The sequence below is a fragment of the Camelus bactrianus genome, chromosome 34 (genome assembly GCF_048773025.1).
Source record: "Camelus bactrianus isolate YW-2024 breed Bactrian camel chromosome 34, ASM4877302v1, whole genome shotgun sequence".
NCBI classification, from domain to species: domain Eukaryota; kingdom Metazoa; phylum Chordata; class Mammalia; order Artiodactyla; family Camelidae; genus Camelus; species Camelus bactrianus.
The window spans coordinates 6,258,199-6,272,145 of record NC_133572.1 but is presented as its reverse complement, the minus strand read 5'-3'; the positions used below and the strand labels follow the sequence as shown (position 1 = coordinate 6,272,145).

Sequence of the window (13,947 nt, the reverse complement as noted above, 5' to 3'; positions counted from 1 at the left end):
GGTACCCAAATGCCAACACTTACAACTGTAGGTTTAATGAGGTACCATCCAGCCAGGTCCACGCCTTTTGTGGATATGTAATGTTCAATCCGATCCAAAAGTAAATTCCATCTTGTATATTGCTCTGCACGAAATCCTGTGAAAGGAGGTCCAGAGGAAATTGTTACACCTATTGAAATAGCTTCTTCTGACTTTTATCAGGACTTGAAAGTTTTTGATATTTATCTTTCTATTTAGTAAAGTATTAAGAAGGCTGACGAGGTTTCCTATATATGTGTGTGTGTGGAGAAGGAAATTGATAAGGGAAGGTTTTCAAAACACTCTTGCGTACATGCGTACATTATGTGAAAATGTGTGCTACTTAATGGAGTTCAGGAGGACAATGGTATCAATTGCAACTGATGAAAGGGTTGCAAAGAGAAGATGAAGCAAAAACTAGGAATTAATAAGTCTGCCTAAAGGAGCAACAACTATCTCTGATGGCTGATGTCCACCAGCGTGCAGTCTTGAGTAAGATGGATGCTTATGGTGAAACTAAGTAATGAAACTAACGAACCCCAGACACTAGGCATAGTGTAAGGTATTGATAACGCTTTCGGTGAGCACCTCAAAGAGCTCCTATCTTCCTCTGCCAGAGGCAATGTGAAAGGGTGGCATCAATATCCCAGTGAAATAGGCAAGTTTATGCAACCTGTCAAGTTCTGCAGATTCCTCTTAGGGAAATACTGCCTAGCTCATAAGGTCATTGTGAGCACTAAGTTATATAACCTTTGTAACATGCCTACCACAGTGCCTGGCATATGGTAGGAATTTGGTAAGTGGCAGTCATTATTTGTCCTATAATTCCTTCATTATAAAATATACTTATTTCTCTTAGCTTTAAAGGGGCTTTTTTCATAGCAAATCAGCTCTTACCAGTTCAGCCTTGTCTTGGATTATCAAGAGATGTGACTTCGTTATTGAACAGGCTTTTTGGCTATCAATCCATGATTTAAAGGTTCTGAAAAAGTTATAGCATTTCTCTTCTTTCTGCACCCAGTCATTAAGGCATAAGTTTAGGCTAGGGTTTGCTGAAATAGAAAAATAGAAGGAATAGGATTGAGAACAAGGTTTGAGTATCAAAAACCATTTTGGCACTAACTTTGCAAACTAGTTCTTTAAAAATAAAGGTTTTTGGCTCACTTTTAAGAAATGAACTCCTCTTCCACTGATAAATAGTCTTTAGAAGCGATAAATGCCAGAAATAGTCATAGTTATTATTGGTTAATTACTACAGGCCAAATAATTTCCTGAATTCTTAGCACACTTGAATATATGAAATATAAGAAAGTTATGAAATACATAAAATTATTAACTTCACGTTCCTCATTTTGTAAGTAAAGGTATTAAAGCTAAGGCTAGTGAAGTATACAGTAGGAAACTAAAGTAAAGTTTAAGTAACTCACTCCAGGTCATATGCAGTAGGGCATAGGAAAACTTAAACAGAGAGTCTAAATGCCAAATGCCTAAAAGGCAGGAGAGAAAACTGTTTTGAAAAAAAAGTTCTTTTCGGAGTCCCTTTGGATGCAGAAGAATATGTTTCATAACACATTTTATCAGTGACTTTGTAAAACAAAATGTTTACCGTGATCCCAGTACCTCTATGACCACCAGACTTACCTCTAAGAAATGGAAAAACCTGAGAAAGTTAGTAAAATCAACCTATATTCAGAAATGGGTGCACACACATCTCAACTGTACTAATAATTTTTATATTTTAAGCTAAGTAGTAGGTACATAAGTATTGACTGTATTCTATTTAAATTTCTGTATATTTTAAATACTGCATAATATTTTTAATATCCACAAATCTGTGTGAAAACTTATCTGATATGCTTATAGTAAATGAAACAAACATGAAAATATGAACTGTAGAATACTCTACACAAATGTGAGTTATAACCACTAGAACCTGTGGGAGTGCTGGAGAGAGGGCATAAGGAGTCACATTATTGGGGGGAAACATCACATACTACGTTTCTGTTTTGAATCAGCAGAGCACCCTGATTTTTCACAACCCTCTCTCCAGAGCATTTTCTTTAGAAGTCACAACATCAAAGTGGGCTTTGAAATAATATATTAATCAATTAGATTTTAACTGCATTGGCCAGGAAAATTACCCAACAATATACCTCAGATCAAAGCTGCAGACAAACTTTAGTTTTGCTGAAATTCAGTGTCATAAACTATTGACAGAAATAAATGACTTCAAGCTCTTCTGCTTATTCAGAGGGTTCCCTTGCTATGACCTTCGCTAGGGTAGAATTTGGCCTCTAAAATAAAGCACGAATGATTCACTTCACTCTTCTTATTTGCCTGAAAGTCGCAGACCTCAACAATGAAGAAAGCCAAGCTCTGTCAGTGTAGTAACATGGAAGGCAATTCATCCATTGAAAATCACAGTTATTTGTAGAGAGAGTGACTGTTACTGACACGCCAAAGATAAAATGATGGAAAGTCAACAAATAATTCATGAGTGCTGTCGTGCTGGGACCCCCACGGGAGGAAGGCCTCCGGTGGTCCGGAGAAGCGCAGAAGCATGCATGCTTGGGGAGGGAGAGAGAAATGGTCATAATAGGGAATAACTGAGATGACCAATAAAAGAGACATGACATTATAAAGACTAAATCTCAAGGGAAAAGTACCATCACAAGCATACACATTAGCTATATTTTCATATTGTATTTGACTCTGGTATGGCCATCAGTATTTAACTTGAACGAATTATTAACCCAAACTTAACATCAAGACAATAAATATATTTTAGTATAATTCACGGTACTTAAACTGTGCGAAAGTTTATAGTTTTAGGTAGATTTTTTTTTTGACTTGGAAAATAGTTGTAACTTGTGAGGAAGGTTCATTTTCTTCTTTTGCAATAAACACATAAATAAGAAAAAAATAAGCACATCATTTTTTTTTCTTTACAAAAGAGCAAGGATGATGAAGAGGCAGTTTACAGGATAAAAAATTCAAAGATCTAACGTATGTGATTTTGCATTTAATTTCCCCTACTACATAAGAAATACAACTAAAATCAACTATGTGTATTTTATCATATTATATTAGCATGTATACTCTGAACTACGTATGTGTGTATGTGTCTTTGAAAGGATGAGATGGTAGGAAGTTGCAATGGAGAGAAATATTCAAAAGAGATGGATAATTGCTCTTACAGGAAGTGAAGACTCAGAGGGACTTGCAGACTACGTTAACGCACTTAGAATTCACTCTAAGGACTACAGAAAGTCACTGCAGAGTTTTAAGCTCAGGAGTGCCTGGCTGCTGATCTGCATGTTAGAAACATCCCATTGGCTGCATGGAGGTTGAATAAAGATCCAGATAAAATTATGTCACTAATTCCCTTCATAGTGAGACATACTGATCTCCAAATACCTTACAATTCAATCTTTTGAGATTATAATTTTTAAAGAATGATCTAAAGCACCCTAATCACATATTATAACAAATAATAATTATAAAAACAGCAATCAGCAGAGTATAGAAGAGTCAGCTGCATGGATAAACAGAGGAATATAACGCTGGTATAACGTCCTTGGGTAATAGAGTAAAAGGCAATCATATCAATAAAACTATTGTAGACTAATGCACCTCACCATTTTCCACCAAATCATCTCCAACAGTGAAGGACAATGAACTTGTTCCTTAAGGGCCCAGGCACAATTTCCTGAAAAGCTGACTTCATCTTAGGTTCTCACACAAATGCTACACTCTAATCCTTACTATACTATCTCAATTAACTTCCATGAGATAAAATTGATATTCCAGGAACATGACTCTATTGTCATCAAGTAATGTAACCACAGAACCAGCCCCAAACTGGCCCCATCTTGTTTCTAACAAGATACTAAGTTGTTCTCCAGAGAAAACAGAACAAAACCACAAGTCCTGCAGCCAAAGCACATGCAGAGGAGAAAATTCTGATCTCAAGAAACACTAGGAACCAAAGTGTCTCCCCCAGTGGCGTTAAAGGACTGGCAGACAACTGGAACCTTAAGGCTTGCGGGCTTTCAGAAGCGAAAGGTCTATTGTCCAGGGTGATTCAGAGCTGATCTTTTGCGCATTTTTTTTTACCCCTTAACCATATCTTACCAGAAACAGCACACCAACCTCCCTCCTGTAACTCACAGAAGCTTGACCGAAACCCAGACCAGGGATGCAGGTTCAAGCCTCCTGTCTCCTTGCTAGTGGGCCTCGCAGTACATCTTTTTCTTTTCTCAGAAGCCAGTGTCATAATATTAGCTTCTATACGTGTCAGGGAGTGAGCCCTTTGCTCCTTGACTGTGATCATATCATTCTCAACCACACCACGTCCTGTGCTCACCTTACCTTTCAATATTTGCATGCTTAGTGCAAGCAGCTACTCTGGACCTCTGTCAGGAAAGAGTTTTATCAGTTTAAACCTCATGTGGAAGTGGTATTTGACTATATCTCACACATCTGGCTGGCAGGGACTTTTTCTTAAATTTTTTGCTGTCTCAACATGTCTTATCATTAAGCCAGGTATTTTGTCTATGCCTCTAAGTATATAAATCAAATAAATACATTAAAATGTTGAAAAATGGGAAGAGAGAGTGATGTTGAAACCAAGATCCCCTGACACCGAGCTTCTCTGCAGAATTTACGACTAACCACTCTATCCAAAACCTTATTCCCTTCCTCATCCAATACCTGTTCCCCTAAGATTGAAGAACATCAAAGGAAAGGAGGAAAGGGGGAGTTGAAACCGAACAGGACCCGGGGGCCCCTCCCAGGTACAAAAGCCTTTCCATATCCCCCGTTTCTCATTTGTAGGCTTCAGTCTCTTAGACCTTCCCTGAGTTCCAAAGGGCAGAGTCAAACAATTACTAATGGGGCGGGAGGAGGGAAGGCAGAAACAGAGGAAAAGCAGTCAAGAAACAATAGTGCAGCAATAAATCGGGGTCTTTGTTCCTCCTCAAGGGATGTACATAGCAATATATCTCTGAGTTCTTCCAGAGGAACTAAGGTCCCCAGCCAGGCAGGGGATGGTAACTTCAGGCTGAGCACAAGCATGTGGACCCCTGACTGGTAGGATCCAGAAGGCTGATGATTGACATTCCTGGAGCGACGCTCTGTTACCTCATCACCAACCAATCAGAGGAAGGTCACACACCCTGCAGACCTCCCCGCAAATTGTGCCTATGAAAACTCTTCCTCAAAACCATCCAGGAGTTCAGGGGCCCTTGCAATAAAACCTTCTCTGCTCAAAACTCTAATGTTTCAGTATCTTTGGCCTCACTGTGCTTTCGGACACACAAACTCGGGTTGGACAACAATATGTGTGTTACCTAGCAAGGAAATTACAACACTGGAAGTAGCAGCAAGGTGGCTGTTGGAGACAGCGGTACTGAGAAGAGTTTTAGCAGCAGTAAGGCGAGCACGTATAATCCAAACGGTGAGCCTGAACAAATTAGCAGGAGCCAGACTTGGAGGCAAAGAACTGAAATAAGAAAATGACTTCAAACCACTGAAAGGGATCTGAGTTCGCCAGGCCAACATATTCCATTTTGATATAAGGGTCATTTTAAGCTGAAGACACTTGAGATGCAGCAGATACAGGAGGAAGCCTTCCCTTATCTGACTAGAAGCAGACACTTCTGAGAGAGAAGGCTGCCATAAATCCCCCTTTTAGGGCAGCTTACTCCCAGGAGAAAGACTGAGAGGAAACCTTCCCGAAGTTCCTTCTCTCGGGGAACTTTTTGGCCATGAAGAAGTGGGAGAAACTACTCACATCCGCTTAAACAGACGCTGTCGCCAGTTCTTACTTCCCGTTTGTACTCTTGAAAAACCCACTTGTGTAGAAAGACAAGTGTGTCTGTTCCATCAAAGTCATTTCTCCTCCCTCCCTGCTAAGTAGGTGCCCAAGCCTTTACCTTTAACCACTTAGAGTCAGCTGCTTCTTTTGTTAGCTCTCATATGCATACAAATAAACCCTTTTCTCCTGTTAATCGGCGTTGTCCTCCCCTACAACATAGTGAAATAAAACCACTCACTTGTGAAGTTTGTATTGTCCTGCTGTTTCCTGGGAGAGAAATTCATACAATTGCACTCTTTGGTTCCATTCTCACTACCAAACATCTCGCTGCAGGAATATGTGCTTAGATGACTTACTAAGAAATGAAGAAAAGTAGTAACACTAATTAGATTTCTACAAATATAAACCTGTGCCTTTTAATTCTCCATTAAAACAAGTGAATGCACAGACTACTGGTTGACAGGAGGTCTGTTTATAACATTTTCACCTTTTAATTTGACAAAGGATGGTGATAAGCTTAGAGATTCGGATGTCCACTTAGGGAAAAAGTACGTAGAATTAATAAAAACAAATTGCCTAAATAAATTTAAAATATATTTAAATTTGCATCTGTTTAGTATAATAGGTTAGAATTCTGTGTGATCTTCAACTAGTAATGCAGCCTCTCTGTTCCACAGTTTCTTCATACATAAAAAGGGGAAATATTTAATGAATTTAAACTTCTTGTAAGGCTAAAAGATAATGTTCATAAAATGTTTATCACAACTCCTAACATGTGTAGGTCACAACAAATAGAAACAGTAGCAGATAGAATTACAGCTCTTACTGAGGTAGATCTCATTTTTAGGAATAAATCTTAAATTTTACTTACCCTGCAAATTTCAAGCAACTGATAAATGTTGTCAAAACTTCAACATATCAAGTCACATGTAAAGTGTAAAAGTTTTATTTAAATGACCAAATCAACTTTCACAAAACTAAATGCTTTCTCCAAAAGATAAAACTCCAGTTCATGGAATTGTGACTACTAAACCCACACCGTTTAGCGATTAATTACAATTATGAGCAGAACAGACTTTATAAATGAACAAGATTTTTATGTCTTCTGTATAGGGAAAAACTACAAATTATTAATAAAATCATCAACTGTGTCTAATACCAACATAATTTTTTAAAACGATGAAAGAGAATATCAGGTAAATGTGAACAATGATTCTGAAAAAGTTAGAGAAATTTTTAAAACTCCAAAGGAAATATGTTGGTCTCGACAGTTGAACATACAGCTTCAATTTACTCACCCCAAGTGGTTAGTCCTAACACTGCGACAACAAGCAAAATCAGGGCGATGCTAATCAGTCTCAGAGCAGTCTGATGCCATTTTGGACATTCAGGGTAATCTGTAAGAATTAATTTTTGTTTCTGAAATATTTAAACATTTAAAATGAACTTGAAAATGTGTCATACAAATGTCATATTTGGAGGGTATGCATTATCTTAAGGTGAGGGAAAAAAATCTACAATCTCTGTTTAAATTTCCTCGCCACAGAGAAAGGAGGGGAGGGACAATTTAGGAGTTTAGGATGAACAGACACACCTACTGTATATAAAATAGATAAACAACAAGGGCCTAGTGTATAGCACGGGGAACTATATTCAGTTTCTTATAACAAGATATAGCAGAGAAGAATTTGAAAATATATGTAATTATATTTTCTATATAGTTGAGAAACTAACTGGAACTGACATGGTAAGTCAACTACACTTCAATAAAAAGATAAATTAAAAAAATTCATATTGCCACAAAAAACTAAACAAATTGCCTTACCATGAACACATGTTTAATTATCTGTAAAAAACTGGATGTGTTGATTCTAAATTAGGAGTCAATATGCTTTATTTGCTATTTATTAAATACTCCTCTTAACACTTCTGTTCCAAAACTATAATTCATATAATAATCACATTAATTAAAACATGTCCACTAAAACCTGTCATTTATCTTTATGTACATCTTGACTGAATTAAACAGATAATATTCAGTGTGACTGAGGCCCAGGAAGGAAAAATATAAGTACCAAAATACCAAAATAATTGAATGACAGTAAAAATGAATGCCTCATGTAGAAACATAAGCAAGATTGAGTACTGCAGCCATCCATTTTCCTAAATGTTGTTTGAAATAAAAGTTTATATCTATGTCAACTCGTGAAACAAAACTCAGGTGCCAATCTTTATGATTATAAACTTTGCTTCGATTAAGGAATCATTATAACACTTTCATAATTTTTAACCCAGATCAAGTCAAATCTGATTAATTATATACTCAACTGAACAATGTTTATAAACGTATAATCACATGCCAGGAATTGGGCTGGATGTAAGCGTTGCAGAGAGAAAACTGCCCAGCCGATGGGGAGACATCTGCGTAAGCCTATTATTTCAGAATAAGTTGATGAATTTTCTGAGCAGTAAATTCTAGTTCAAGTTCTTAAAACTTCCCATTAAAAGCCTAAGATTACGAGACCCACAGAAAATTCTCGCTGTATCGATTCCTACCTGTGCATGCCCACTTGCGTTGGCAGTGGTAGGGGTGTTTCCTTGGCTTCTTCACCATTGCTCTCTCTATGTTTTGACTCTGTCCAAGCTTTCTATAAATAGAATAATCCATGTTTGAATGAGATGGAGAGACAGACATCACCTGATCAAAAGCAGTCAGTGTCTACAGACTGTGGCACCGAAACAAAGCTTAGAGCTAAAAAACCACAAAGGATATGGCTTAAGTTGGGGGAACTTCATTGTTTGAATGAGTGTTTTCTTTCAGGATATTTTAGATTTATAGAAAAATTGTGAAGGTAATACAGACAGAGTTGCCATATACCCAACACCCAACTTCCCCTATTATTAACATACTACATTAATATGGTACATTTTTTGAAACTTAATGAATTAATGTTGATATGCTATTATTAATTAAAGTCTATATTTATTCAATTTTTCCCTAATACCTTTTTCTTAGTATTTACCTAACACCTTTTTCTAATCAAGGGTCCCATTCAGGATGTCACAATGCATTCAGTCCTCACGTCTCCTTGGGAGTGACAGTTTCTCACTCCTTCCTTATTTTTGATTATTTTTAACAGTTCTAAGGAATGTTGCTCAGATATTGTGTAAAATGTCTCCAAACAGAGATAGTCTGATGTTTTTTTCTCATCATTATATTTGGGTTATAGGTTTTTGGAGGAAGACCACAGAGATAAATTACCATTCTTAGCACACTTTACTAAGGGTCCGTACTATCAGCATGACTGCACTTGACTGCAACAGTGTTTGGCAGTTTTATCTACTGCAGAGTTACTCTTTGTTCCTCATTTCCATGCTGTACCCTTTGGAAAGAAGTCAGTGTGTGCAGTCCACACTTACACCCCACCTCTTTCAGAACGGAGCATCTACATAAATTATTTGCAATTGTTCTGCAGAGGATACTTGTTTAGTATCTCATTTACTTACTTATTCAATCATTTCTTTCAGTAAAAATCATGCACATTTATTTTACATTTTGAGTTATAATCGAATACTACTTTTTTGTTCACATTGTTCCAGCTTTGACCATTGGGAACTCTTTGAGTTGGCTCCATGAGTTTAAACTGATGTCTCCACCTCTAATTCATTACACCAGGGGCCAGGCTAATCTCCTCATTTGCATTGTTATAATCTCCCACTCCAATAGTGGGAAACATGGCTACCACCATCACCATTCATTTACTAAATTGTTCAATTCCAATATATATATTTAGTAGTTTCAGAGATGCTGTCCCGTATCAATGTGGGAGAGTATTTTACTCCTTACAAAACATCTGATCTATCCAAAGCATCCATTGAGACATTTGGGACATGATTCAGCAAATAATATATTAACTTTGTTAAAATTTTATTTGTGTTTTTATTATTATAATTCATGACAAAATTTGGATTTCACATTTATCCTTTCTCCTTCTCGAATGAAGTTTGGCAAGGTTACTCCTAAATCCATGAGCAATTTTTCTCAATTGTTGGTTGTCTATTTGCTCTATCTGTTAATAATTTTGTATATATAAATTTGATTTTGTCATTATCTTCATAACTGTGGTGGCCGTATTTGAATGTGACCACTAAGAGCTTGGGTGATAACTTGTCCATTGCTTTGCTGTTGATCTTTTAACACTTCAGTGAATCTCCAAATTGAAGAATAATGCACTACCATCAGCTCTTGAATTTTGCCAGCCTTCCGCTGAGTTGTTCATCCCATGATCACCATTTAATACTGACGTATAAACACTCTAAATTCCTGGTGGAAATCTTGGAGCTTTTGATCTTCTTTTGCCCCCGCCATGCCATCCATGGACATACAGTCTCTCAGCATAATCCATTAGATTGTCTAAATTCTCTTCTGCATACTCCACAATGTACTCACAACTTTCATTTACATCTTCTAAAGGCACAAGCGGAAGCCCAAACAATATGGTGCACACTTACGGGTTAACCATACTCATATAATCACATGTCAGACCCAAAGACTTTATATATATATACATACACACACACATATAGCCACAGTGATTGTGAAAAGTGAAACAAGCATTCTTAACTTGCTCATTTTGTAGGAGCAGTCAAATTGTATTTGTATTTGCATCCAAAATCCATCATGCACAATGAAGGGTTAATGTTGAGATTTCTTTCCTGTGCAAATACAGGTATTTTCTTATATACATATGTAAGTCTTGTCTTACCTTTTCATTGTGAGTGCATAAATCAATGGCACATCATAGGTTCATTGCCCTAAAAGAAGCCCCTGTGTTTCACTTTCCAACCCTATCCCTCTCCCAAACTCTGATAATATTTACCTTCTCTACAGCTTTGCCTTATCCAGACATCATATAAATGAAATTATATAGAATAGGGCCTTTTCAAACTGACTCCTTTCAATATTAAATACAAAGATTTATCTATATATTTTTGTGGCTGGAGAGCCCATTCCTTGTTGTTGCTGTTCCCAGCACATGAATGTACCACAGTTTGCTTATCCATTCTCCTACTGAGGGCATCTTAGCTGCTTCCAGCTTTGGGCAGTTATTATAAACATTCATGTACAGTCTTCTGTAGCATTCCATTGTATAAATACACCACAACTGCTTTATCCAGGCACCTGTCGATGGACATTCAGGTTGCTTCCATGTCTTAGCTATTGCATATAGTGCTGCTATGCCTTCTGAAGTCATAGTATTGTGAGAGATAACATCTGTATCTGCGATGAGAAAAACCAACACACAGAAGAGGAGAAAACAAATACTGGAGAAAATAATCTGTTGCTCTTCAGACTAAAAAATGTGACTCATACAGAGTATGAGAATATATAACCCAAGTCTTTAGAGAAACTTTTTTTGCCTGAAGCAGAAATCAAAATTCTTTACTGGTAGTTTATGTAGAAGAAGTAATAAGAGTCTAGATCAATTAAAGATGCAGTGAGCCAATGGGAATGTATCAAAAGAATCACTGAATGTGTGTTAGTGACCAGAACATCCAGAGAAGTTACGCCTTCAGTTGCTCCTCTCTATGACATTTTGTAATTTGAGAACTGGAAACTTCATTGTACTATTTTTTCAACATGGACATTATGTTTCATTCATTTATTCATTTTATTTCAACTTTTTAAAAATTTTAATCGGATAATGGGAGAGTTTGTTTCTGCTTATATGTTAAAATTGTTTTAGTCCTTACAAACTATTCAGCTGGAATAATTTAAATGCTTTCCCTCTCATAAAATTATTAAAAATATGTTCTACCTATTTTTCTATAATGAATACAAACTGACAACACACACATAGAAAGAATGACTGCTTTTAATTATTGGTCTACAGTGAGAGAATTTATAAGATAAGACAGAAACATATGCACCTTTTATTACTTAAAATGCTCATTCAGATTCCTGTTTTTGACACATTCAAGCAATGTCTCATAATTTGAAGAAAAAAATTGTATGGATCTGTAAGTCTCGTGAGAAATGAGAATCTGAACTATTGATTTACTTTTTTTTTTTCCCCGAGGGAGCAAGTGCAAATAATCTAGGTTGTGGTCCCTGGTCATGATCACATTTCCTGAATGGTCTTATTAAAGATAATGATGTGGTCATTTGAAACAATACCGATTCCAAATGAAAGTATTGATTTCTGGGACTCAGAGAAAGGAAGCCCTAGTCAGAGGACCAGTCCTTTCTATTTCTGTGCAAAGGAAAGACAGCATCTCCTGTTCACATGTAACCGAATGTTATTCATCCCTGATCCTCAGAGGAAAGCAGAGCTCAGCCACAAGCAATACAGGATTGGGTCACTCAACTCGCCATTTGGTTTTGTGTGTGTGTGTGTGTGTGTCTGTGTATGTGTTTGCTGTTGAAAACATAATACAACTGAAAATACACTGTGAGCTAATAGAGCTAAACCATTTTTAGAATTGTGCCTCATAATTCCTCTGGCAATAATCTGTTAACAGAAAAATCTGAGCTGTTGACCCTGGGATATTTTAAAAAGTGACATATGGCAATATACATTTTGGGAGGGTTTTTTTGTTTATTTTTTTTTATTAAACAGTGTTGTAAAAAGTGTTTCTGCACCTACTGAAGTACATGGCTGTGCATCATAGACTTTGCGAGTGTAAGGAGATAATTAAATGAACCAAATTCATAACTTTGGAGCTGAAATCAACCATAGATAGAAGCCTTGTTCCAAATTTGTCATCACAGCCTTTAAAAAGTTCAGATTCCTGGTTCCCAACCCCCAAAATTATAATCCAATAGATTTGGGGTGGTACATGGGAATGTATATTTTAAACAAAAGCTCTCCAGATCGTCTTGACACACATTGTAACTGGGAGGCATTGGTCGAAACGAACAGTTCAGCTTTGAAAAAGAAAAAATATCTTCTGATGTTAACTGCTCACCCAGACAATTGTAATAAAGAAGAAACTAAAACACAGCCTCCAGCACTCTTTCTAGCATACAAAATTACTCTATTACTGACTCTTTTTCTAATGGATATAATTTGACAAAAAATGAAATTGATAGCTCTTAAGAAAAGTTAAGTGAAGGTAACTATCTTGTTAGTTTTATTCCTCTAAATATCTACAACTTGACAAGCTGGGTCATACACCAGGTCCTGTTTCTTTAAGCACCCAAATCACAATATCCCAAGTTCCATCCCACTTTTACGAATAAAATCAGTATTTACCAATTTCACTTTCCTGAATATTTAAAAAAGAATCAATGACAATTCTTCTGAAGAATTTCCCAAAAATTTAAGAGGAAGGAACCCACCCAAATTTATTTTATGAGGCCGGAATTACCCTGATACCAAAGCCAAAAAAAGACAATAGAAGAAAAGAAAATTACAGACCAATATCCCTGGTGAATATAGATACAAAAATCAGAAAAGATACCTGCAATATACAGTGGACAATGGACTAGCATCCAAATATATTAAAATAAAACACCAAGAAAACATAGGATAAAGAACACTCACAAGCAAAAACTGGGCAAAACACTTGAAAAGACTTTCACAACAATGGATATTTAAATAACTAGTACACATGAAAAAAGATGGTGATTCTTGCTTATAATCAGGAAAAAAATGTAAAATTTAGGAAGCTTGACATAGCATTATATAGCTTTCAGATTGGCAAAATGTAGCCCATCTAACACAACCAAATATCACAGAGATTGTGAAGCAACAGCAACAATGACCTATTGTGGGTGGAGATGTGCAACCATTTTGGAAAACACCTTAAGTGTTATCTAGTAAAGTAATAGAAACATATTCCCAAAGAACAAAAAAATCTAAGACTTTTTCCTAGAAAAATTAGTGATGGAATTGTGATTATGTTTACCAGGACACATATAAAGAATATTCATTGTAGCTGTTTTCCTTTAAAGCCTCAACGAACAAAAAACACCTGAATTGTCCATCAAAAGAATTATTTTAATTACTGTTGCAGTAATTAAAAGTGATGATCTGAATAGCTACATATAACGACAAAATAGATGTCATGACAGAGATAGAGGCGAATGCCGGTGGGAAGAGGGTTAG

At 36.4% G+C, this 13,947-nt stretch overlaps 1 protein-coding gene across 5 annotated transcripts in view; it reads right to left on the bottom strand.

The window, feature by feature from the left end:
* LOC105062333 (killer cell lectin-like receptor subfamily B member 1B allele A) overlaps positions 1–13,947 on the bottom strand; it is a 30,955-nt gene that overhangs the window by 3,758 nt on the left and 13,250 nt on the right. For all 5 annotated transcript variants that reach the window (XM_074357340.1, XM_074357337.1, XM_074357336.1 and 2 more), the window contains 5 exons: positions 8,393–8,484; positions 7,135–7,233; positions 6,075–6,191; positions 916–1,070; positions 24–136 (listed from right to left, as the gene is read on the bottom strand). In XM_074357340.1, coding sequence (XP_074213441.1) covers positions 24–136; positions 916–1,070; positions 6,075–6,191; positions 7,135–7,233; positions 8,393–8,450 — 542 coding nt within the window. In that variant the 5' untranslated portion in view covers positions 8,451–8,484. The remainder of the gene's footprint in view (positions 1–23; positions 137–915; positions 1,071–6,074; positions 6,192–7,134; positions 7,234–8,392; positions 8,485–13,947) is intronic.